A 25,625-nucleotide genomic window follows, 5' to 3' on the forward strand; every position below is an offset into this window, starting at 1 on the left:
CTTTAATTCCTAGAGATTTACCCAGCGTTGACTCGTCCTTCCATTGTAGGGGTGAATTTGTAATACAAGTATCTGTTCCGAGAATTTTATGAAATAAAAGGAAGTTAAGGGGGATTTTAAAAATAGATGGTGAAGGAGTTGAAATAAAATTCATGTCTTCCCGTTTTGAATGAAAACCCAGGGCTCACTGTTAAGTATTAACCTCACCAGCAGTCACCAGTCAGCACATCATCGAACAAACGGCGGGTACTCGATGAACATGAACTGACGAAGGGGAAAATATCACAAGTCTGAGGTCTTCTCTTTTTCCTTTGTGATTTTTACTTTTTAACTTGGCGTTCTCATAGAAGCAACAAAGTCTTCCATAACTCGAAATGCACAAACTGTTGCAGTCGTCACAAATCTCAATCATATGTTACTTGTGGAACCCCAATTCATGCTCAACAAACGGCATGGAATGGTGCATGGTAATACGAAATCTTTCGATATCAGCAACTGATGCCTACAAAGCGCAAATTTTGTTGCTTTGTGGTGGGACGTTGGAATCTGGTTATGTAACTTCATGCAATGTGGGAAGGGGAGGAGCAATGCGTTTTGGGGAAGGGAAACTGTGAGGCGAAAATCTTTTGTGTGTGGGTTTGCCATTGTTACAGGCATGGTGAAAGGAATGGTCTTTAGTGATTTCTGTGAATTGGGTAGTCATTCTCTTATTTTCTTTGAATGATTAAGTTAGCACGACATCTCGCCTTGAAAAAGAAAGGACAGCTCAGTAAGGGTTTAGAGAGCTGTCCCATTTTCTTTGTTACATCTTCCTTTGTCCCCATCTATTTTAGGAAACAAGAACATTCATCTACCTTCGCAATTTTATTTGGTCAGCAGAGGTCCCATCTAAGTCCTGTTTTCTTTTTCTTTTTTTCATGTGGGTGGGATTCCTACACAAAATTCTTGCTGTTGATCGTTTGACATCAAACGGGAGAGTAATATTGAATTTCTTCTCTATTATTCAATTATCATTTTTTTTGTAAGAATGCAATGTTCAAAATAAGACGGTTGCATCTTCTCCTTAAATTGCATGGTATTGCTTTGGGTATGGCAGCACTTCATCGGTAGTACATGGATATCTTTCATCATTGATTTGTTCATGCCTTTGGATCCCAGACTTTCCAGGGAAATATGCAAGCATTGGCCACCTTTGGGGTCCATCTGAACTAGCAGGTCATGAGTGAAGCCAAGGTCTTTGCTTCCCATAGCAAAAATCTGAGGTTCCAAGGGCCATTTGAGATGATAATACTCATCTAATTACCACTAGTTTGCCCCCTTAACTAGACAAACCAGCCTATCCAGATTAGTACCCCAACCTTAAGCCTTGTAAGAGGGTAAGGAGCTCAACCTCAAGGGAGTTTCCCTCTCCCATTAGTCCCAAAAAGCTTAACAGAATTGTACCTCTGTGATTTAGAAATTACACAAACCTTTCCATCCAGATTAGTACCCCAACAGCCCAACCTTAGGCCTTGTAGGAGGGTAAGGAGCTCTACCTCAAGGGAGTTTCCCACCCCACTGGTCCCAAAAGACTTGATAGAATTGTAACTCTTGAAAGTCCTCAATTACCTAGCAAGCACAGACCTAGAGCTATATGGCTTTTTTATTGAGCAAACCCAACCTCAATTTGTCAACCCTCAAATTGGCATCCATCTGAGCCTCTTTAAAATCCTCACAAATATCCAACGAGCCACTCTAACAAGCTAACCATGAGGTTTATAAAGAGACCCACCTCTTACTCTGGTCATTAAAGATTCTCATGTTTATTTTATTCCAAATAGTTTACAGCACTACCACTCTCATGCAAGCCCAAATTACTCTTGCTCTTAGTGACGATGATGGGCATATCATTTTTAATAAATATTCCACGTTGTTTGGCTTCACCAAGAAGCACAAAAAAAAAGGAAAAAGTGGTTCCATATATTTGTAGTAGGTTGGATGAGGGTAGAAACAAATTGAGTGGAACATGGAGGCTGTGGCACCAAACTAGAGAAGTGGTATCTTTGTATCCAAAGTGAACTTCTTGTTCTATTTAGTTTCTGTATTGGCCACTCTTTGGTTGATAATATCATGATCAGAGATGCTCAAATACAAATACCAACAGAGGAAACTTGAATATGACTCATACATTTCTTAAAATTCTAGAAATGGATACGGATATGAATATTCTCCATTGTATATCATTGTTTAGCTTTTAGCTTGAGTTTCTTAAGCTAAATTTTTAAATATGTACCATAAAATCTAATAAAACCTAAAACATTTACAAGGTTTTTACAGTGACCTTTATTTAAGTATTATTTACATAAATTTTTGACGAAGCAAATTCATAAATTGTCAAGGCATCTGTGTGCAGTATATGATTTACATTTTTTTGTTGACTCTAGAAGTATGTATGCAGTATAGTATAGTATTGGTATCGTTATGATATCATAGCAAAACATGTATGCAAAAGGTGTTTAAGTATTATGGCTTGTGAGCACTACCAAATTGAGGATATTCCTTGTAAATATTGTATGGAGGACCTAAGGGATCATTGAATAGCTCCAGATTCCTTTTATTTCAAGTCTCAGTCTTTGCATCTACATTTTTAACACTTGCACTTTTACTTTGGTACAATATATTTGCTGATCAAAATATAGAAAAGGAAAAAAGTAGTCCAATAAATTTGGTAATGGGGAAAAGAAAAGTTAAGAAAAAAAGGATTTCTTCCACTTTGTTCCAACTTCCATGTGCATTGCTATCATCTTATTCAACAGTATATTAATATTTAAAAATATATAAACATCAAATCTACTTGGCCTTGGTTCCTGTTTTATTTTTTTAGATCAATAACAATGATGAAAAGAAAATTATTAATTCTTGATACTGTAAACCCCTTCATTTAGGGTGAATTAATCTGGTTCCTATTTGAATCTATGCTTCCTTTTATTATTGGTTATTCTTTTGTGGTATTATAGATCTTTGTTTGCTCTTATTCAGTTTTGCACTGGTGTTGAATTTTCAGGCCAAGCTGGAAAACAGTCTCAATTGGCTATACATGAAAATTTACCATATGCATCAGAGGCAACAAAGCATAGCAAAGGGCTGTTTTTTTATGGAAGCTATTATGTTTTTTTTCTTTCATGGACAATTTGTTTGTTGTCTTCATTTTTATGTCTAATAGAAGAATATTCTGTATTGAATAAGCTTTTTAAGTCATGTCAGATGCAAAACCAAGCCCTAGTAATGGTGGCCATAAACCTGTAAAGCGTGAGAAGGCCAAGCTTGCTTCAAGTCATGTTAAATGTCATAGTGGCACTGTTCATTCCAAAGAAACTGAACCCAGCAAAAAGTCTGAAAAGGGAGATGAGGACATTTCCAGCTTGGGCACCTTGAACTTCTCAAAACTTCTGGTACAGAGGGAAAATGAACTTTGAAACCTAATGATTTTATCACTAGATCAGCATCTTTTTTTTCTTTATGTGAATTTTGCATGCCAGATTAGTTTATAGCCAGTGCTTAAATTAAATGTTTCATTTGGCAGGAAGGAGTGGTCTTTGTGTTGTCAGGCTTTGTTAATCCTGAGCGCAGTGTATTGCGGTCACAAGCACTTGAGATGGGAGCAGAATATCAACCTGATTGGAACTCAACTTGCACTCTTCTTGTGTGTGCATTTCCAAATACCCCAAAATTTCGACAAGTTGAAGCGGATTGTGGAACAATTGTTTCAAAGGTTCTCTATCTTCTGACTTTTGTCTGAAGTTTTAATCTTTAGTATTTATGAGTGCTATGCATTTGAAAATTCCCTTCTTCATTTTAGATGGATGGCTTAAAATTGAGGACAAACCAAATTTGTTAGGTGGCTAACTTATTTCCTTGCTTGCTAATGATAACCTGACTTCTACGTTACTAGTAATTTGTTCAAGAATGCCAAGTAAATAGCAGTGATTCACTTTGTTCTAGGCCCTTTTTTCTTCCTTTTATTTACCTTACATGGTTGCATTGGATCTCATGGAGCTAAGTATCAGTAAATGAATATATTTGTTGTGATGTCCCATCATGCATTAATGGAGACTTATAGCTAAACCCATTAGACCCAAATTGGTGGAAGCATCTGTTTCTTCATGCTTTCATCTCACAAACTCCTCTTGTTTTAATCATAGTAAAGAAGGAGAGGGGATTAACTCAATGACCCTAATCTTCCAATTGGTGAAGTTATTTATGTGTACCGTTTGGCTTTCCGATTAGTGACATTAGTTTTATGTGTTAGTTATTCATATTTCTTGAGCCTTAGATACTACCAATCATTCTAATGTTTTGAATTGTCAGATAGCTAGGACAGATTAGGGTCCTGGTAAGGGCATTATTCATTGGATAATATGGACAGATATATAATTCAACAAATGGACTATAAAAAAGTGAGGCCTATTACTCGTGATATCATGAAGTCCTATTGATAATTTCTATCTATTCAGCGTTACTTTTGTCCAACAATCTTCTGCTGGTGCTCCATGCATGGGATTTTTTCTTTTGTTTTGATTGGTAATGATCAAAACATTTTATTGATGTATTTAGAAGAATGGTTTATAAAATTGAGGAGTAGGTGGTGTATGGCAGCCTACATTTAAAGCTTAAATTTGGAGCTCTATGTATATTGCTATTGCATTGGCCATATGGCCCCCTTCTGAAACCCATGTTATCTCTATAGGAACTCTGCTGGCTCTTCTTCTCAAAAAACTATGCTATGGTCTTTTTATCTTCTCTCTAAACTTCAATATCAGTTGCCTAAGAATCATAACTTATGGAGGCTGAGAGGGGGGAGAGGAGGCCACAGCAACGAATGGGGGTAATGTACCTTCAGAAATTGGGAATTTTAACAGTGGAAGTGTCAACATAAACAAACTAGTGGAGAGGGAAGTTGCAGTGGGCAAATCTCTTGGTCTTTTCTTTTGGGTGGAGGTTTCACACAAAAAGCATTTGAACACTTCAAGAAGAGCAGGAAAGAGGAATGAAACAAGAAGAAAGTGGCTGAAGGGGGTGAGGTTTGGGGCGAGGTGGAAATTCAGGAAGAAGCTTTCGAAGGGGAGATTGAGGGGTCAAATGCTTGGGTGGGGTTGGGTGCGGCTGGAAACAGTTAAAGGCAGGGATGAAGCTCTTGACTTGGAATGTTAGGGGGTTGAGGGAGGAAAGAAAAAGGTCAGTGATGAGAAATTCATCAATAAAGCTCTTGACTTGGAATGATAGGAGGTCAAAGGAGGAAAGAAGAAGTTCAGTGGTGAGGAATTCATTATGGAAGGTTAAACCAGAGGTGGTGTTGTTGAAGGAAACAAAACTGAAAACTTTTGAACTTGAGATTGAAAAATGAAATTTGGGGTCCAAGTAATGGAGAGTGGTTGGAGTTGAACGCCTATGGGGGTTTAGTGATTTTATGGGATCCCAAGTCATTTAAGAAGGTAGGGGGAGTTCAGAGGATCAGAGGGTGCAAGAAGGTCAGAGTAGTGTAGAGAGCTGCATTCCTTTTGCCGTCTGTTGAATCATTTGGAAAGAAAAGAGTAGAAGGCTGTTTGAGAACAAATGCTGGAACATTGAAAGGTTGGTGCCACTCATTGGCAAGATAGTGGCAGGTTGGGTGTTAATCTGCCTTGAATCTGCACAAGTTAACAGAACAGAGTTGAGGGATAGAACACGAGCATGCTATTAATCAAACACAACTTGCTGTCGACCAAATCACCCAGTGAATGCTTGCCGGGGTGATTTGGTTTCAATGTGTTCACATGGTTACAACAGTTATTTGTGACTCTCTATTAAAACATAGACATGCTATTTTAAAACAAAAACCCAAATTATCCAATGAGTGCATCTTGATGTTGCTACCCCAAATGATATGCTAACAACCTACTAACATTTGAAGAAACAGAGATTGCTTCTAGAATCCACCACCATACTTCAACTTAGAAATACCAGGGTGTCCCAACATGTTGAATAATGAGTTCACATGGCTACAACACATTCATGCTATCAATCAAATGCTATCCAGTCCACCCCTCCTGAGACTCCAAATAGCTGGGACCAACATTGGGTAATGGCCTTCAACTATCAAAAAGTAGTTTTGTTCATTTTTGTCCTTTTTTTTATAAGCAAAAAATAAAATTTTAGGGAAAATTCCCAATCAGTACCCTGTACTTTGGCTCGTGGCAATTTGGTCCCCAAACTTTAAAATGTGACAATCTAGTATCCGAACTTCCAAAATGTGACAATCCAGTACCCGAACTTTCAAAATGTGACAAGCCAGTACTTGCTGTTAACCAGTCCGTTAATCAGCCGTTAAGCGACATTTGAAAAGTCAAAAATGCCCTAAGAATGCAATCTAATTCTCTTTATCAAGCATCCAAACATTGACAATAAAATGAACAGTCCCAAATTTTAGATTCTTCTAAACAGTCACCAACTTTTTTGAATAGAAGAGGCTAGGATTTGGGACTGTTGAGTTTTTTGTCAATATTTGGATGGTTCATAAAGAGAATTAGATGACATTTGAAGGGCATTTTTTACTTTTCAAATGTCACTTAACGGCTGATTAACGGACTAGTTAACAGCAGGTACTGGATTGTCACGTTTTGAAAGTTCGGGTACTGGATTGTCGCATTTTAAAGTTTGGGGACCAAATTGTCACTCGAGCCAAAGTACAGGGTATTGATCGGGAATTTTCCCTAAATTTTATTTTATTAAATTAGAATATAGAAATGGTTAATACAACTTCATGACAGGAGTGTCATTCCTTACTTTCAAACCCAAATTACATAGATGTCCAGAACAGTTTCTGCCCCATAACCCCTTGTTTAGAAAGGGAGTCAACTAGCCGATTTGCACTCCTTCTAACCCACTTAAATCCAGCATCTTTGCAATCTTTTCCACTTCCCTTAGCTCATGCTTAAGAGTCCAAGGAGTACCCCTGTTGGAATTTGCCCATGAAATAACTACTTTTGAATCCCCTTCCACCTCAACCATTCACTTTTGTCCATTTTATAATATTGACATATATGATTAGAAGGAAATTGTTAGAAATAGTTGTTTTTACCTATTTTCTACAGTATTGTACAATTAGCCTTAATATTTATGATTTTCAATATTTAGTGAATAAATTTATTTATGACACAATATGCTGCTAGGACTAGGTAGAGCCAGTGGTAAGACCAGTGAACTGTAACCCAGTCCCATTTGCTTTTTAATAAGTGGTTAGGCTTCTTAACCCTGATGTGAATTGTGGAATAGCAACTTTTTTATAAATAAATTGTGAAATTGCATTGTTGTCAAACATAGAAGAAATGCTAGTCAGGTTGAAAATGGAGAAATCTTGCCTTGAACCAGTGATAGCTGCAGATTCATGTTTGAATGTATTGGGCCTTACCCTTAGAATGTTATCCCACTAGATAATAATCTCGATGACTTAATGTTTTCTTACACCAGGGATGGATATCAGACTGTTACAACCAGAAAAAGCTTGTTCCTATTGAAAGTTACCTCATGCATGCTGGAAAACCATGGCGGAAACAACCTATTTTCCATGACATTAGCCAAGGTAATATAAATTCTAATTTTTTCCACTAGGAGTATGGATGATTTTATTTCACATAATGCAAATACCTTATTTTTTGTCCTTTACTTCTTTGCCACCCAGCATGTTGAAATCATTATTATTCCTCTGGTATTGGTGATTATATGAAGGATAGAGAGGTTTTACTTCAAAGTTTCTGGTGCTTGAACTGAATTCTATGATCTATCTGCCAAAATTTGAGATGGAAACCTGAATTTTATTGCAACATTTGTCAAATAATATGAGTGATTCGAAACCATGGAATGATTGCAGAAGTACAGAGAAAGGGTAATAGATGTGTTCCCTGCCCCAGGAGTCAGGGGTTGTTGCCATGTTGTCAAAGATCCTACTGATAGTTGTCTCCTCTGCCCACCCCCCATCCCCGCTCCCAACAATCACATGTTTGTCTATAGAGAAGAAGACTGACAAAATGATGACAGCCCACAAGGAAACAATAAACTCGGCAAGATTGATTAATAATGCTTGGACTTGAAAAAAAAATGATATTTTGTATTGGTAAAGAGCAATAAGATAATTAGTGGTTGTCCAAGCCTTCAAGTTTCTTTTTTGAGATAAAACTGATCCTTGGAATGCCTAGGATTCGAAAGCAATAACAATTGAGACAAAAAAAGTCATTCCAATCATCCAATGTAACTAAGGTATGGCAAATTTAAATGCATCTTAGAACATATAAATTGACATTACAAATTAAGCAAAATCACTTTTCTAAAACATATCTATTACCATATAACCTTGGTATTTCACTTCTATGAAAGGCTTCAAAACATGCAGAAAGACCACATAAAGCGGACTTGTTATCTTTTCTGTCCACTATTAACACTACATAAAATAAACATGCATTCCCCACTTGTATTCTTAGGGTGTACAGTATGTTCAGATTGATTAAAAAAAGATGGAATTAAAAGGAGTAATTGATAAAGAAATTGAAATGAGTAAGAGTTTTGGATTATTCTTCTTAGGGAGTGAAGAGTTCATTGGAATTGGAAGAAAATGATAAAAAGTTATAATCTGAAAAGTCATATGAGAATTTAAGTTAGCATCTTGAGGATAGAACAATTATGGTCTCTGGTTAATTAGAAGCCTGCAATTTTGAAGTTAACGGGGTTTGGGTGTTGGGGATAATGTAGTTGTGTTATTGGGCACTTGCACACCTGATTTCAAGGAGGTTAAGTTTGTGGACAACTTTGGATCTTTTGTAATTTTTTATTAGGGATATTGGTTTTGGGGATTTGTTTATTTTGCAATGAGATGTGCTTGTATCTTTTGTTCTATATGGTGAAAGCTCTTCATCAAACTTGATTTTCTTTTTCATTTAATGAAATTTCCTTTACTATCAAAAACAATGTAGTAGTGTTATGAATTAAGGATGAAGCATGGATGTATATTGATCAAAAAAATGAAGCAAGGATGTAATCATGTTGGGGCAATAAGTTTTTATGGTCAATTAAAAGGGCTATTGGTTGTTGAAGGTTTTGTTAAGTGGGGGATATAAGATTTGGAGAGAGGGTTTGAGGATAGAAGTAGCAAGGTTAACAAGTAGTTTTTAAAATTTTCTGTTGCCTTGTGGTGTGTTTGGTAGCTGAGAAAGATGTGGCTGTGATTTCTGTTCACTTGGAAGTCATTCTTTTAATTTTGCATATTATTTGGAGATTTCCCTTTTTTCTGTCTATCTCTTGCTTTGTGAATACTCATTACCCGTACATGCACCCTCATATTTTAATGAAATTTTCATTCTGTTCTAAGAAGTAGTATAATAGAGTTACTTTTTGACCAAGTATTTTTGGATTTCTAGTGTTCTTAAGAAAACGTAAAAATTGTATGTGTTAAGGAGGTTTTTCTTTTTCCTTTTTTATGTTCTGAGACCCATGGATTCTTGCAGATCAAGAAACTAGCCCGCCTGGAAAACCTCACAAGAAAGTTGAAAGAAGATCACATCCAAAAACTAGTATTTCTGCACCTTCGAAGGTGTTGAATCTCAATGTTGATCATATCATTATACCTTTCATTTTCCTTGACTATGGCATTTTTTCTTAGCATCATTTCTATCTTCTTTTTTGATAAGTAATAACCATATCTCTCTATATAATTAGACTTTGGGGGGGGGGGGGGGGGGGGGGGGGGGGGGGGGGGGAGGTGTTCCTTGAGGTGTTTGAACACCTACTGGGACAAAACCTTCTGGAGAGTGGGTGTTTCCATAGGGAAAGAAGTTGATTTCATCTAATATTTCACACTAATTTCTATGTTTACTTGTTGAAATACATTATTTATGTTGTATAAAGCAGGCGGAAACTTCCAGTCCAGTTGTAAAACACCTTTCTCCATCTAAACTGAAAAAGTGGGCAATAGATGATTTGAATAGAACTATCTCATGGCTGGAGAGTCAAGAAGAGAGAGTGAGTTGTTTTCTCTTGTTCATATTCTGATGAAGTGGTATTTTTCTTCATCATAATTGAAAGCCCCCTACTTAATTGCATATACAATAATTCGTTTTGGAGTATTTCCAGTATTGTGCATATTTTTGTTGTTTTCCCCCCATGAACTTGATTGTAGTCCATGTCCTGTTCAGCCAGAGCCTTCTGAAATAAAGAAAATAGCTGCAGAAGGGATCATCATTTGTTTAGAAGACACTATAGAGGCTCTTAAGCAAAAGCAGGTATGTATTCTTTCAAAGAGGTAATATGCTCCTTATAAGGTTTAATTAAATAAACAAACAAACAAATTTGCATTTTTTGAGCTAGAACTTGACAAGCATTAATCCCAACTACTTAGTCTCAGTTACACAAATACTATTCTGTACCCTACAAAAGCCATGTCTTCTGTCAAATTGCAAGTCCTTAGAAAAATTCTTATAGTCCTCATCTTCTTTGGCCTTCCCCCCTTGCTCCTTTTTAGAGCCTTTTACTTACGGCAAGTCTATCCTTACTTGTACAGGCATTAGCTGTCTAGGCATGTGGCCAAAGCATCAAGCATCTCAGATGATTTTTCCCTCATTTTGTCACATATTTGGGATATTCAAGTCATTCATAATCCACCTGTTCCCAATTTATCATTCCTAGTCTTGCCACTCTTTTATGATTTTCAGCTACATGATATTTTTTGTGTGAACAATACACAGATGGGTCTCGTTGCCTGCTAGTCACCTCATTGCAAGGAGTACAGTTCTATAAACTCAATGCTACAAATTTTGCAGCAAACCCAATGTCAATGGTTGTCCCAACCTCATGTGACCCTCTCCCTCGTTCAACCACTCCTGTATAATGATGAGGAGGAGGAGGAGTTCACCTCAACTTTCTATCTCACTCATTGCCACTGTCACCCTCCTATCTCTCTCTCTGTCCTATCTGATGATACACATTGATGAAGAGAACATTGTGACCATCCCAGAAGAAACTCTCTTTGTAGTTTACCTTTATTGCACTCGGTCATTACTTTGGTGTTTCTAGTAAATGAGACCTAAGGAACCATCTAAAAGTGTCAATGATTTCCCTGATGGCTCTTCCAGCCTTCTATCCCCCTTTCAATCTGCTAAAGGAGCCTTTTGACCGTGCAGCAGCACTTGTGTTCACATCTTTGCTTTTGTGATTAATGTCACTGGTGATTGACAGTGATAAACAGGAGACTATGGGGAAAGAAACATGAGCCTGATCTGATGGTGGAGGCAGCCAAGGAAAACTGGTATCCAGTGGAGGAACCAGGAGAGAAGGTGCAAACAAAGGATCCTTGTTGCCAAGGGCAAGAGGTGAAGGTGGTGGAGCCTGGTTCTTGGTGTCAGGCACAATACCTGGTGAGATTTGAGGAGAATCCACCAAAATGGTTAATTAACAAAAGCAACACTAGGAGCACACAGATACTAAGCTATACCAGTCCCACCATTGTCCAAGAATGAATATGGAACAAAGATCTGCTAAATAAACTACCTGCAAGTTCTGATTACACCACACAACGAAATACTATGTTTGCTGCAATGTTTACAACATTGAACTTATAGCAGATCCAGAGTCGTTTGCGAGCACTCTTAAAATGGTTGTTTAAAGCATATATCCTACTGTGGTTTGTGTTTTTGATCAATGACTAAAAAGCTTATTATCATGATCATTGAAAGTTAATCAATAATCAAAAGGAAAAAGCAGGTACAAAGAGAAATTGGCAAGCCTCAGATAAAGGTGAAACCCAAAAACTCAGTTACCAATCAATTATATAGAAATTACTATTCCTGATTTATTTGTAATCTTGTGTTATGGACGCATTCGTGGGGAAGAAGTACCGCCGCCAGCAGCAGCAGTAACGTGGGACCCTCATCAGATTATCTAGCTAGCCACAGTTCATCCTACCTTATCCTTATCTTATCTGCTTTCTTACTCTTATCTTATCTGTTCCAATAAGGATTAGTATAGAGTCTGATTTATCTTAGGGAGTTTTTATCCTTCTTGAGTAGGGAGTCTTATCTAGGAGTCTTATCTACCTTATCTGTAAGCAGTTTAGTTAGTCTTATCTAGGAGTCTTATCTATCTTATCTGTAAGCAGTTTAGTTATCAAGGAGTCTTCCTACAAGGAGGACTCTTACCTCTTGTAATCTCCTATTTAAGGAGCTGTGAATTGGAATAAAATCATTCAGTTTTCAGTCTAGGAAAGAGTGAGGAGAGTTCAGGTGATCTCTTGGACAAATCACCCATTAGGTTACCACAATAGGGTCTGTACGCAGAGGGAAGGGCAAGGGAAAACAAGAGGTTTTCCCCGTGGACCGACCCGTGACGAGATCCTATTCCCGGGCCCATAACATTTTGGTATCAGAGCCAACCGTCATGGGAGATCTGGAGCAGCTATGATCCAGGGTCCACGAACTGGAGCATAGGCTCGTGGAAACCAGCGTGGAGGTTCGTGAGGTCAAAGACGATGTCCGGTAGCTGTGACGCTTGCTGGAATCGTATTTCTCTAACAAGGAGAGGAATCCAGAAGGGGCTATAACCACAAACAGCCGCCGACCAGACTTGATGGAATCGTCCGACGAACAGCAGGTCGTCGCCCCGGTAGCCGCAGTCATCCCCAAGTACAGCAGGCTGGAATCCCCGTCGTACAACGGCAACGGAGACCCCTTAGGCTGGCTGTATCACTGTGAGCAGTTTTTTCGGAATCAACGGACAGATGACCGGGATAAGGTAAATCGTTCTATATTGCTAGAAGAGGATCGTGTTAAAGCAGAAACAGAACGTGCTAAGGCACCAGTAGATTTCACTACATTGCAGCTCCACAATTTGATGTATGAGAAAATTCATTTTGTGGAAGCCATAAAGGTGCGCAAAGATTTCAAGTCAAAGTATCCGGATATTGAACTTGTGCCTGAGGAAGAGTTTTTCAGTTCAGCCCCTCAAGATATTAAAGGATCTGTACTATCAAAAGACAGTGCACATGACCTGATGCTAAAGCGGCTTAATTTTGAGCTTTTCCGACGAAAAGAACTCTGCAAACTTCATGAGAAACTGGAGCAACACAAGAAAAGCCTTATGGAGACCATTGCTCACCGAAAGAAGTTCCTTTCAAGTCTCCCGAAATCTCTGAAGAAAGCATCCTTGCCTGTCCAACACCAACTAGGGGTTCTGCATACAAAGAAATTAAAGCAACATAATTTAGCAGAATTACTGCCACCTCCACTCTATGTGATTTACTCACAATTGCTGGCTCAGAAGGAGGCATTTGGGGAGAGTATTGAATTGGAAATTATAGGAAGCATGAAGGATGCTCAAGCCTTTGCCCACCAGCAAGCAATTAAGAACAATGATGTTTCTACAAATACAGAAATGAATAAGTTGGAGGATGATGCGCCTGATGAGGAAGAGGAGGACCAAAGAAGGAGAAAGCGGCCAAAGAAGGTTACTGGAAAAGAGAACCTTGACCAATCAGGAATCTATCGATCTCATCCTCTTAAAATCATCCTTCATATACATGATGATGAGGTTTCAAATCCCAAGCCTGCAAAACTGGTTACTCTGAGGTTTGAATACTTATTGAAGTTGAATGTTGTATGTGTTGGGATTGATGGCTCTCAAGAAGGACCTCAAAACAACATCTTATGCAACTTGTTTCCTGATGATACTATTACTGAGCTTCCCCATCAGTCAACTAAGCTCTTTGTTGGTGCTGCTGTTGAAGTCTTGGTAGAATGGTGTAATTTACCATCGGCCGAAGCCACATGGCTCCCATTGGCAGAGTTCCACGCCACATATCCAGATTTTGAGCTTGAGGACAAGCTCGTAGTCCAGGAGGGGAGTAATGTTATGGACGCATTCGTGGGGAAGAAGTACCGCTGCCGGCAGCAGCAGTAACGTGGGACCCTCATCAGATTATCTAGCTAGCCACAGTTCATCTTACCTTATCCTTATCTTATCTGCTTTCTTACTCTTATCTTATCTGTTCCAATAAGGATTAGTATAGAGTCTGATTTATCTTAGGGAGTTTTTATCCTTCTTGAATAGGGAGTCTTATCTACCTTATCTGTAAGCAGTTTAGTTAGTCTTATCTAGGAGTCTTATCTATCTTATCTGTAAGCAGTTTAGTTATCAAGGAGTCTTCCTACAAGGAGGACTCTTACCTCTTGTAATCTCCTATTTAAGGAGCTGTGAATTGGAATAAAATCATTCAGTTTTCAGTCTAGGAAAGAGTGAGGAGAGTTCGGGTGATCTCTTGGACAAATCATCCATTAGGTTACCACAATAGGGTCTGTACGCAGAGGGAAGGGCAAGGGAAAACAGGAGGTTTTCCCCGTGGACCGACCCGTGATGAGATCCTATTCCCGGGCCCATAACATCTTGTGAATACCACTTTCTTTCAGCTATAAACCATATTTCTACTTCATTGTCAGCATTTTTTCTTTTCTCCAGTCAATTTAGTTCTTTGTTGATCTTTCCTTAGAATTTACCCTTCAGCCACATTTAGACCATTGGCTTTCCGTTCTGATTTATGCAACCTCTCTTTCTGTCCTACATCAACCAAACCAGATGGATACTTTAAACAACTCTGACCCCTCAAATGTTAGGTTCCGATCCAACTTCATGCATGCAATTCTCCAAGTTTCTTGTTTCCTACAGTAACAAAATGTCACAAATAATTGCTGCAGTAAAAGCTTAGAAACCTATATTCTGATGGAAAATAAACTGTTGAGGAATATTACAAAGCATGGTCTTTGCATTTTCAGTTAGTACTCAATGAATGTTGCTTGCAGGATATTCGGCAAGTCACTGAGCAATGGAATTTTGTCCCTCACGTGGTCGAAGAGTTAGCAAAGCTCGACAGAAGCTGTGCAAGCTCAGCCTCAAAGGAAGATCTTTATCAACAGGCTCTGACCTGCAAACGCATGTACAGGATAGAGTATGACAGTTTGGAGGATTGTTCTGAAGTAAAGAAGAAAAAATCAAAGACCAATGAAGAACATGGCAAGGATTTTGATAGGAAGGCTGAAATGCCAAAGAATGAAACATATGACAGTGATGAAACAATAGAAATGACAGAAGAAGAAATAGACCTTGCTTTCAAAACCATTGCTCCCAAAATTTGTAAATGATAGATGTTCTTTTATTGATACATTTACACCCAAAAAATCATTGCCTTCTGAAAATTGACATCATTGCAGGGTTATAACCGTATGAGTAAAAGCCATGACAATCTCTGGACTCTGGGCTCTGGGTTGAGGTACTTGCTTCTGTTGTTTTAACCGTAGATTTTTCTTATCTCAGAGTAACGTGGCAATTTCTGGCAAGTAGCAGTTTATATATTAGAAATCATCTTCCTTCAAGCATCGCTTGCTTTCCAGAATGCTGAGTATTGACAAATGATTGATTTCGATGTATTGAGCCTTGCATGATTACATGGGCCTGTATCTATAGACATTGTTTTGCTTTCCTGAGCGCTATCGATAAAACTTGGTAAGTACCGAGCAAAACTCCAATTCCATGTGGGGTATATATAGCGCTGATATGGATTGTTGGATTGAACATTAACCCAATCCAATGGTCCTAAAAATATGTCAAATTGTGTAGGTAATCTCCCTACTTGAGAATCTTCTCTTTTTTTTTTGTTTTTTTGATAGATTGGGAGAATTGTTAAGTCTTACAGACTCTGGATGATTTCCGCACCTTTGGCAACAATCTGAGTCTATTACATGTCTCTCCTTCAAATGTTCCAAAGCGGGATTGAGTTATGTAAGCATCGCCAAATAAAAAAAGTAGCCCTCAGGGTGGCATTCAAAGACCACACTTTATTCCACAACTCTGACGACACCCAAACCGTTGGAGAAATTGAAGCAGAACTATGAAGTATGAACTATCTAATACAACTTCAGAAGCTACCAAGTGATAAGTTGATTTTATAGCGAAATTACCATCCTTCACTTCTACTATTAGAGTATTAGCTCCAAGGAATTTTCTAATATAGCCTTCACTTCAGTCTCTAAAAATAAAGCCCTGAGCAAACTAACTTTCCAAGACCGAGCCCTTGAATTAATTAAATCTGCCATCTCGAACATAGTGGTCTCTATGAGCCTTGGAGATTGAATCTTATAACTAATGAGACTTGGGATCCAGGCGTCCTCGTAAATGTTGATCTCAATCCATCCTGCGCACCCTCCAAATGTACGCTGCCGTGTATGTGTACTCCAACATGGGATTGGAACGAGCGGGTCAAGAAAAGCCCTTTCATCGTCACTATATCTTTTAGAAGCGTTAAAGGTGAATCCGTGTCAAAGGAATCATATATTAAGTAAAAGGATGTGCGTAAATTTTTACGCCACTGATCTGATTTTGTGAATATTGTCCCTCATCGTCCTTACGTATCCCCTTTGAGATTGTGACGATGGGTCAATTAAACCCCCTTCTTCATCCCGATATACTCTCTTGGAAGTGAATTTATGCTAAATGAATCAGATTAAGTGAAGGAAATTAGATGTGCATAAATTTTTGCACCGTTGATCTAATTTTGTAAACATCGTCTGTTGTCATTTGCATGTATCCCACCACGGGGTGATGTACATAAATTTTCCATCCTGATATACTTTCTGAAGCATTGGAGCTGAGTCTATGCTAGAAAAATCAGATTAAGGGCTTGTTCATTTGTTTTGAAGTCTGACATCTAAAAGTGCAATAATTACATTAAAAGGTATATTGGTAATGGTGAACTTTTATTTCCTCTGAATTCTGAATGTAGAGAATGTTATTCTGAACTCCGAATTATGAATTCTAAAAATTATCATATATCTATTTTGACTCTATATATTAGAGTTTTTGTTTGTCTTTTTGGGGGTATCATTGGAAAATAAAAATTTGTATGATTGCACTTTAAGAGATAAGAGATCAAAAGAAACGAACAGTCATTTTTCTCTTAAAGTTAAAAGATTCTTCTTAAGAGTTAAGAGGAAACGAAGAGGCCCTAAGTGGACAAGGCTCTAGATGTATGTCAAATTTTGCACCACTAAATTGATATTGTGACCACTATCCGCCACCATTTGCATGTACCCCGCCACGGGGTTGTGACGAATTGGTCACATAAACACCACTTACCATTTTGATATCTTCTTAGAAGAATTGAAGGTAAATCCCTACCAGAGCATCGTATGTCGTTGTTAATTTAACGAATTGGTCGCATTAATTTTCACACTATTGATCAAATTTTGTGAGTGTCGTATGACGTTGTTCGTACGTATCCCGCCATGGGATTGCGACGAACGTGTTAAGCAAACCCCCCCATCCCGATATCCTCTTGCAAGCGCTGGAGATGAATTTATGCTAGAGGAATCGGATTAAATAGAAAAGGGAAGTGGATGTACATAAGTTTTTACACCACTTATATGATTTAGTAAGCACCATCCACTGCCATACCAGCATATCCCGCCATGAGATTGTAACAAACGGTCAAGTAAACCCCCTCATCATCCCGACAACCTCTCAAAAGCTTTGGATGTGAATCCATGGTAGATGAATCAAATTAAGTGGAAAGGGAATTAGATGTACGTAAACTTTTGCACCGCTGATCTGAAATTGTAAGCATCTTATGCCATCATCCCTACGTATCCCATCATGGGGTTGTGATGAACGACAGGTCAATTAAACCCCCATCACCATCCTGATATCCTCTTTGAACCGTTGGAGTTTAATCAATGTCAGAGGAATCAAGTTAAGTGGTGTATACATCAAATTTTTCACCATTATTATGATTTTTTTATCGTCGTCTACCATTGTTTGAACATATCTTGTAGCGGGATTGTGATGAACCAAAACCCCACTCATCATATTAGAAGTGAATTCAAACCAGAGGAATCAAATTAAGTGGGAAGGGAACTAGATGTAGGTCAATTTTTGCACCGTTAATCTAATTTTGTGGACACCGTTCGTCGTTGTCTACGTGTATCCCATCATAGGGTTGTGATGAACTTGTCACATAAACCCAATTTACCATCCCGATATTCTATTGGAAGCATTGGAGGTAAATCCATGCTAGAAGAATCAGATTATGTGGAAAAGGGAACTAGATATACATCAAATGTTGCACACTGATCTTATTTTGCGAGCGTCATTCATTGTTGTATACATGTATCCTACCGCAGGGTTCTCACAAATTAGTCACATAAACCCTACTTACAATTAGGGGTGCAAATGGATCAGGTCACGGTTTGATCCAATCCAAGATTCGATCCTATTTGATTGAATTCGTATCACCCCTAATCGAATCTTTGGATCAAATAATATGACCCAATCAGAAATCGAATCGGATTCTAATCACCCCCTATCCAAAATCTGAGAAGATCTCATCCGATATATATTATACATATATATGTTATATATTTTTCATATTATATTTTTTATAAATTTGTTATATTATTTATTTATTTTTATAAAAAACATGTACATTTATGATGAAATAATTAAAAAAAATACTTCTATTTTTTGTTTTTACTTTATTTAAATTAGTATATTTATTTTTTCTTTTAATAATTTATTATTTTTAAAGAAAACAAGTCTGATCATATTAGATCCAAAGTTCCGACTTACCGATAGGATTCAAATTCAAATCGAGTCCTATTAGATCCGATCATATCGATTCCTACATGAACAGTGTCAAGATTGGATTCGAATACACCCTAATTCGAATCTAATCCGATTCATTTGCATCCCTACTTACCATCCCAATATCTTATTAGAAGCATTGGAGGTGAATCCGTGTCAAAGGACTCAGGTTAAGTGGAAAAGAGACTTTGATGTACGCCGAACCACTAATCTAATTTTGTGAGTGTCGTCCGCCACCGTCCATGCCTATCCCATTGCGTAGTTGTAATGAATAGGCCATGTAAAGCCCAAATGTGATCCCTATATACTCTTGGAAGCATTAGAGGTGAATTTATGCCAAATGAATTAGATTGATTGTAAATGAAACTGGATATACGTAAACTTTTACACCGCTTATCGTATTTTGTGAGCATCGTACACCGCTGTCCCTACGTATCTCACCATGGAATTGTAACGAACGGGCCAAACAAACCCCCTTACCATCCTGATATCATATTGGAATCATTGAAGGTGAGTTCATGCCAAATGAATCAAAATATCAAATTAAGTGGAAAAGTAAATGATGAAGGGTTTCTTTGTAGCACCCTGTTGTTCTGACTACTTCCTGATATCTAATGACTCAGAGGTTGAGCTGGATAAAGGCTTGAATGTCGAACTGACTGGATTGAATTAGGAGCTGCTCGGGTGTCGAGTTAGGTAGCTCTTCGAAGAGACCTACAAGGATACAGTGTCAGAAGACTCGAGGTGGCTAACCCGGCAAGGTCGCTTTGATGCTTAAGTTAGTACTCTTGTAGTAGATTGTGAGCTAAAAATTATAAAGTATGAGAGCTAGAATGTACTTAATCATGTGTCCCTCCTGTGTCATTGGGGTTGGTGCCTTTATATAGGCATTGTTTGGCGTGGGCCTCACGCACCGCATCTGAGGTTTCCAGGAGGTCGTGCCTAACCGGTCCAAGATCCCCGAAGGTAACCGCCACGCATGTTGATCATCCTCCAGAATACTTGGTATGTGGGCCAACTTCCGAGGAACTTGGGAGTGACAGGATATGCATATCGAATTTGTCGTCGAGCGCAACTCGCAAATCACCTCCTGGACCTCAGCCAAGTCGGCAAGCCCTCGAGGGAGGTCCTCCTCATGTCGAAGTCGCATCGGCCAGTGACGAGGTGCTAAAGGTTGGCCTTAGACGAGGTGCTCCTAGCCGACCTAAGTTGTGGTTGAAGGCGCTAGGTTGAAGTGAAGATGAACCACGATCTAGGACTCCAAATCATCACTTAGGCGGTGCCCATGTGTCATCCAGCTGTTTCAAGATGTCATGTGTCACGATGTGACTGGAGGGCCAAATCCGCCCTCATCAGTAAACTAGATGAACGTAAATTTTTACACCACTTATATGATTTATGTGAGCATCATCCGTCGACAACCCTATGTTTCCCCCATGAGATTATAACAAACGGGTAAACTAAATCCCCCTCATTATCCCAATATTCTCTTGTAAACATTGGAGGTGAATCCACGCTAGATGATCAGGTTAAGTGGAAAGGGAACTAGATGTACATAAACTTTTGCACAATTGATCTGATTTTATAACTTGTAAGTGTTGTCTGTCGTCGCCCCTATGTATCATGCCATAGGTATGGCTATCAATGGGTCGAAACTTGGTAGAACCGATTCTGAACCGACAAGAAAAACCATGGACCCGGTACCCACCCAGACCCCTATAACTAAACCGATCGGTTCTTAATTGAATCTAACCCAATGGACCCGATTATAATTGGACAAAAATGAAGATAACACCTGTGTAGTCTTGTAGATGGACGACGAGAGGAGGACATACATGTAAGGAGAAAATAACTGTAAGAGAAGACATATGGATGGACAACAATAAACAAACGAACGAACGCGCGAGAAATTGATGGACGATGGACGAAACCCTTGAAAAATAAGAAGACATGAAGATATCAACTAGCATGACCAATGGAGAGAGGAAAGCGATGGCAAGAGAAGATAGACGAATGGACATCAAGAGAGGTCAGACGGATGGATGAACGGTATATTCAGTTTATGGTGATCAAGTTCACTGCTCATTGCTCGGTTCAAGTCTCAGAAGTTGCAGTCAACAACCCCTTCCTTCTTTTGTTATTGCAATGGAGAAGAATAAATGCTCATTGGTCATTTTGGTAGGGTTTTGAATGAAACACTGCCGAAATGACCAATGTGGACATATCTTACTTAAATAGTACATCATATGTAATCTATTAATTATTAATTTATTATAAATATTATATATACTTAATATATAATTACTATGTGCCTCAGGTCGGGTCCTAACCGGTTTGGGACAAGGGTGGGCCTATTACCAACCCGATAATGATTAGGACAATAAGTTAGGTTCTGAAGCTGACCCATTGGGACAAAATACTGGAACTATAACTAATTTAATCAATATGGGTCCATCGGGTCGAACCTGAACCATTGACAACCCTGGCCATGGGATTGTGACAAATGGGTCAATTAAACCTCCATCACCATCCCGATATGCTCTTTAAGACGTTGGAGTTGAATCCACTTATGAGGATTCAAATAAAGTGTAAAGGGGAATTAGATGTACATCAATCTTACACTACTGATGTAATTTTGTAAGGCTACCCACCGCCATCCCTTCGAATCCCCCATGACACTGTGACGAGCGGATCAAATAGCCCCCTTCGTCATCTTGATATCCTCACTTAAGCATTGGAGGTGAATCCAAGCCAGAGGAATCAAATTAAATGGAAACATAACTAAATTTGCATAAACTTTTCCACCATTGATATGATTTTCTAGGCGTCACCCACCACCATCCTTATGTATCCTGCAATGGGATTGTGAGGGTTGGGTCAAGTTCACCCTGATCACCATCCTAATATCCCATTAGAAGTGTTGGAGTTTATCCATGTCAGAGGAATTAGGTTAAGTAGAAAGGGAACTTGATGCACAAGCAAATTTTACACCGCAAATATGATTTTGTGTTCACTGTCCTTTGTCATCTATGTGTATCATTCCGCAGGATTGTGATGAACCAGTCACGCAAACCCCACCTATCATCCCGATATCATCTCGAATGCATTGGAAAGTGAATCCATGATAGAGTAATTTGATTAAATAGAAGGGCGAATTGGATGTACGTCAAATGTTGAAACGCTAATCTGAATTATTGAACGCCGTCCAATGCTGATATGGACAATTATATATTATACTTATATTTATTTAATATATATTTTTATTTGTATATATTTTAAAAAATAATTAAAATTTATATAATTTGTATTTGTCTATGTTTGTCACATTTTGTTTTGTTTTATATGAACATATATGCATTTTAGATATGTCCATATATTTTTTGCAATTTTTCTATATCAGTAAATATTTTATACTCATATATAGTTTTAAAACTTTATTATTTAATTATGACATAATGGATTGGACCCTTTTAACCCGTATAGAAAAATGGTTTCATTTCGGTGATGAGTTAAAATTTCTATTTCATTCCCATTGTTAAATACAAATAATTCATATTTATGGCACTTGTTTTTGTTTAATACGGTGAAAGTATGATATTAGGCATATGCACAAATTTGTTTCTATAAAATATATATATTTTCATTATTTGTCTATTTTTATATATTTTTAAGTTTGTACTATTTAATTTTGATATCATTTTTATATCTAGATGGTTGAACTGCTTATCGCTCGAATGAAAAAAAAGTTGTATTTTTTGAGTTAGTTTTAGAATTTGTATTCCACTTCCATCATTAATGAAAAATTATTATTATTTATCACGCTGATTAGTTTTATATGATGATTATGACATTAGAGATATGCCAATATTTTTACGAGTTTTGTGTATTTTTTATATATATTTTTTAATCCATCATGTACATAACAAGAAATGATTTTTACAAGTTGGAAGAATTACAAGGGCAAGCAATATACCAAAAGGATAATGGATTAAAATAGTAAGAAATAATTTAAACACCAATAATATAACAATGAATATGACATTAAAACAGTACAGATTGCCTGATTGGGCATTAGGCCCATGCCTTTAAATATATTATATCTAATATGTATAATGTTTTATATTATAATGCATATAAAATATGTACAAAACATATGCCATAACGTGTATAAGTACAAAATATTACAAATGCCATATAAATACGGTAGGATGAGTCGGGCCTTAATTGTTGGGTTGAAACCGGGCCCGGAAATTTATAGGCTTGATGCGAGCCCAAATGGGGCCTGACCTTAACATAAAAAACATGGTCATGACCCGAAAATTTGTGTGGGCTGGGCCACACTCGGAACCACGAAAAGCGAACTCTTCAGCCAGCACTCGGATAGTCGGATAGGCTGGTATTGCCCCCATGGTCCATGTGCCATAGTTAAAACCCGTCCCTGGCCAGCCGCCCAATCCGGTCCATGGGGATAAAGATCTGCTACTAATACAACGCTCCCAATACTGTCCCAATAGCCATTGTAGCCGCATATCAGGAATATCTCCGTTGTTATTATGGGATATGTTCCCGATGTATGGCTACAATGACCGGCTGGGACGTTGTTAATAGCTGATCCGAACTCGGTCCATGGTCACCTGATTCACCTTAATTCGAGTCGGCTATGTGACGATGTGGACATTGGTCTGGTCACTTAGCCATGGCCCATGTTTCATGTTTGTTTGTTAAGCCATTAATGAGCTTATTAATACAGACATCTCTCACACGAACGAAGATTCCGTGATCTGACGGGTTCATCGACCAACAGGCGTATATTAGTGAAATCTTCTATATTCCTAATGGCCGAGCCCGAAAGTCTGTTGACAGAGTGGTCTTAACGAAGGTGACCGGCCCTCTCTTAGCTGGCCACGGTTTCTCTTCCTTCTCTCTCACCTCAATTCTTTCACATTCTAGGCTTCATTTTGTACTGCTTTTATGCCTGTTTCCTTTTAGTGTGGAATCCATCCGGAATTTCATCGAATTCGAGTCTGTCGGCAGTGATTGAAAGCTATCGGTTGGAAGAAGATTTAGAAGAAAAAAGGAATTGGAGAAACATTAAATGATGATCCTATGTGTTTGATTTGGCTTAGGTTAGGAGGAGAAATTCATAGCAATTTGTTGCTTATTTGTAATGAAATCTTGTAAAAAACCCTAAAGATTTCGCCTTTGTTATAATATAGGGGTCAAGTTTTGGAGGAAATTCATCATTCTTGTGCTTGTCGATTTAAACTTTGTGGATCCGTTTGTTTTTTCATATTGAATTTTGGGAGAATTTGCAGAGAAATTTGTCCTGGTAAGTAAAATTTAGAGGCATCTCGTTCTCTACTTTCAGCGCTCCGAAGAATTCAAGGTACTTTCTGAAGTTTCTAGGGTTTATCGGCTCATCGATGAAAGATTTGAGTTGTTTAGAGAGGTTTCAATATCCGGAGTATCAGTAAGTGATCAAAGTTGGAGGAATTCACCTAGTTGGGAAGCACTGGGGGCGAATCAGTCTCATCAAAGCCCGGCAGCGGCTCAGACGGGCTTGGGATTGTGGTTCCTTTTCCGTCCTAATGCTCGTCGGACTCATTCCCTTGAATTCCTTTCGCAGATGGATTTTGTAAGCCGGCATGCTGCATCTGCTTCTGACCACCAGCCCTCTTCAAGTGACTCTTCTTCGGCTCCCCCTGCAGCCGAAGAACTTGAGTACTTGGCGAGGTATATGGTGGTGAAACACTCATGGCGTGGGCGGTATAAACGAATTTTGTGTATCTCTAATATTGCAATAATCACCTTGGATCCATCAACGCTCTCCGTTACCAATTCATATGATGTCGCCAGCGACTATGAAGGTGCAGCTCCAATCTTAGGACGGGATGAAAATGCGCAAGAGTTCACAATCAGTGTCCGCACTGATGGTCGTGGAAAATTCAAGGCTATTAAGTTCTCTTCAAAGTTTAGAGCAAGTATATTGACTGAATTGTACAGAATTAGATGGAGCAAAATTGGTGCTGTTGCAGAATTCCCGGTGCTTCATCTTCGCCGAAAGACTTCAGAGTGGGTTCCTTTTGTAAGTTACTTTCAATAGCCATCCTATTCCTCTGTTCATCCCAGCTTATATAATTCACTTTGTTCCACCGCAACTTTTCTCGAAGTTTCTATTGGCACTGCCATGCACCTGGATTTAAATGCTTTTATTACTTTTCCTGGACAAGGATTCATTATACTTGTCTATAATATAATAGGGAAAATAAGAGACAAAAGAAAAAAAAATCAGGGCATTCGAATTATACAATCCACCTTTCTGCTCTCCCTGCCAGTCTATCCCTCTGAATTCCTTAGAACCAGAGGGTTTTAATAAATTGTTGCAACTAGTTAATGACCACTCTCTACCAATTATGGGACAGTAGGAGATTAAATTAGTTTTGATTTGTGATTAGCAACTTACTTCATCTAAAAGAATTGATCCAATAAAATTGTGATGTATTTGAAAGCTTTTGTGCTGGATCTTTTATTTCGGTTGAGAAACTAAACTAAATTTGATTTGTTACTAATAGACATGAGGTAGCCATTTTTTTTAATCTAAGCTAATTTATTTACCCCCTTTCCAGGACCTGATTAGATTTTTTTTTTTTTTCTTTTGTGATTTGAGAAAGCAAGCATACATGGTTTTCCTAAAGATTCAATGTATTTATTTTTCTTTTGAACATCATAGAAAGCAAAGAGGATTTATTTGAGCATGTATTGCTTCTTTTTTCAAAGGCAGTTTCATATTTCAAAAAGATTGCCTGGATTATATGGTATGGCCAAACTTCATTCCGTTTTCCTTGATTTTATCATAACTCATAGCCATAAGTTAACAAGCCAGTGTTTTGTCAAAATTTTATCTAATAGTTTGTACATATACATGTTTGTGTGTGTGGAATTTG

General features: G+C 38.2%; 2 protein-coding genes and 1 pseudogene across 8 annotated transcripts in view; all 3 read left to right on the forward strand.

Moving 5' to 3' along the window:
- Nucleotides 1-162: 162 nt before the first annotated feature.
- ATXRCC1 (BRCT domain-containing DNA repair protein) lies at nucleotides 163-15,471 on the forward strand. 5 transcript variants are annotated; one of them, XM_010251569.3, is made up of 8 exons: nucleotides 163-295; nucleotides 3,044-3,431; nucleotides 3,563-3,751; nucleotides 7,486-7,597; nucleotides 9,513-9,598; nucleotides 9,913-10,026; nucleotides 10,200-10,286; nucleotides 14,850-15,471. In XM_010251569.3, exons 2-8 carry the CDS (start codon nucleotides 3,237-3,239, stop codon nucleotides 15,186-15,188), a joined length of 1,122 nt encoding a protein of 373 aa, XP_010249871.1. In that variant the 5' UTR covers nucleotides 163-295; nucleotides 3,044-3,236; the 3' UTR covers nucleotides 15,189-15,471. The 5 variants fall into 5 exon arrangements, with proteins under 5 accessions (XP_010249871.1, XP_010249872.1, XP_010249873.1 ...); XM_010251570.3 differs by having other exon boundaries at nucleotides 9,916-10,026; XM_088893510.1 differs by lacking the exon at nucleotides 163-295 and adding an exon at nucleotides 437-977 and having other exon boundaries at nucleotides 9,916-10,026.
- LOC148789631 (THO complex subunit 5B pseudogene) lies at nucleotides 12,492-14,093 on the forward strand (annotated as a pseudogene).
- A 7,969-nt stretch (nucleotides 15,472-23,440) lies between the features above and the next one.
- Nucleotides 23,441-25,625, forward strand: part of GRV2 (DNAJ heat shock N-terminal domain-containing protein) — an 88,713-nt gene continuing 86,528 nt past the window's right edge. For all 3 annotated transcript variants that reach the window (XM_010251572.3, XM_088893170.1, XM_010251573.3), the window contains exon 1: nucleotides 23,441-24,766. In XM_010251572.3, coding sequence (XP_010249874.1) covers nucleotides 24,308-24,766 — 459 coding nt within the window. In that variant the 5' untranslated portion in view covers nucleotides 23,441-24,307. The remainder of the gene's footprint in view (nucleotides 24,767-25,625) is intronic.

Source organism: Nelumbo nucifera, chromosome 8, assembly GCF_055504915.1.
Source record: "Nelumbo nucifera cultivar China Antique chromosome 8, China Antique-T2T, whole genome shotgun sequence".
NCBI classification, from domain to species: domain Eukaryota; kingdom Viridiplantae; phylum Streptophyta; class Magnoliopsida; order Proteales; family Nelumbonaceae; genus Nelumbo; species Nelumbo nucifera.

What these genes read in the sequence shown, in the direction of transcription:
- ATXRCC1 (XM_010251569.3), top strand. Translation starts at nt 3,237, where the DNA reads ATGTCAGATGCAAAACCAAGCCCTAGTAATGGTGGCCATAAACCTGTA. An exon ending in TTTCCATGACATTAGCCAAG is followed by an intron (nt 7,598 to 9,512) that starts GTAATATAAATT and finishes GGATTCTTGCAG; the next exon opens with ATCAAGAAACTAGCCCGCCT. An exon ending in GTATTTCTGCACCTTCGAAG is followed by an intron (nt 9,599 to 9,912) that starts GTGTTGAATCTC and finishes TGTTGTATAAAG; the next exon opens with CAGGCGGAAACTTCCAGTCC.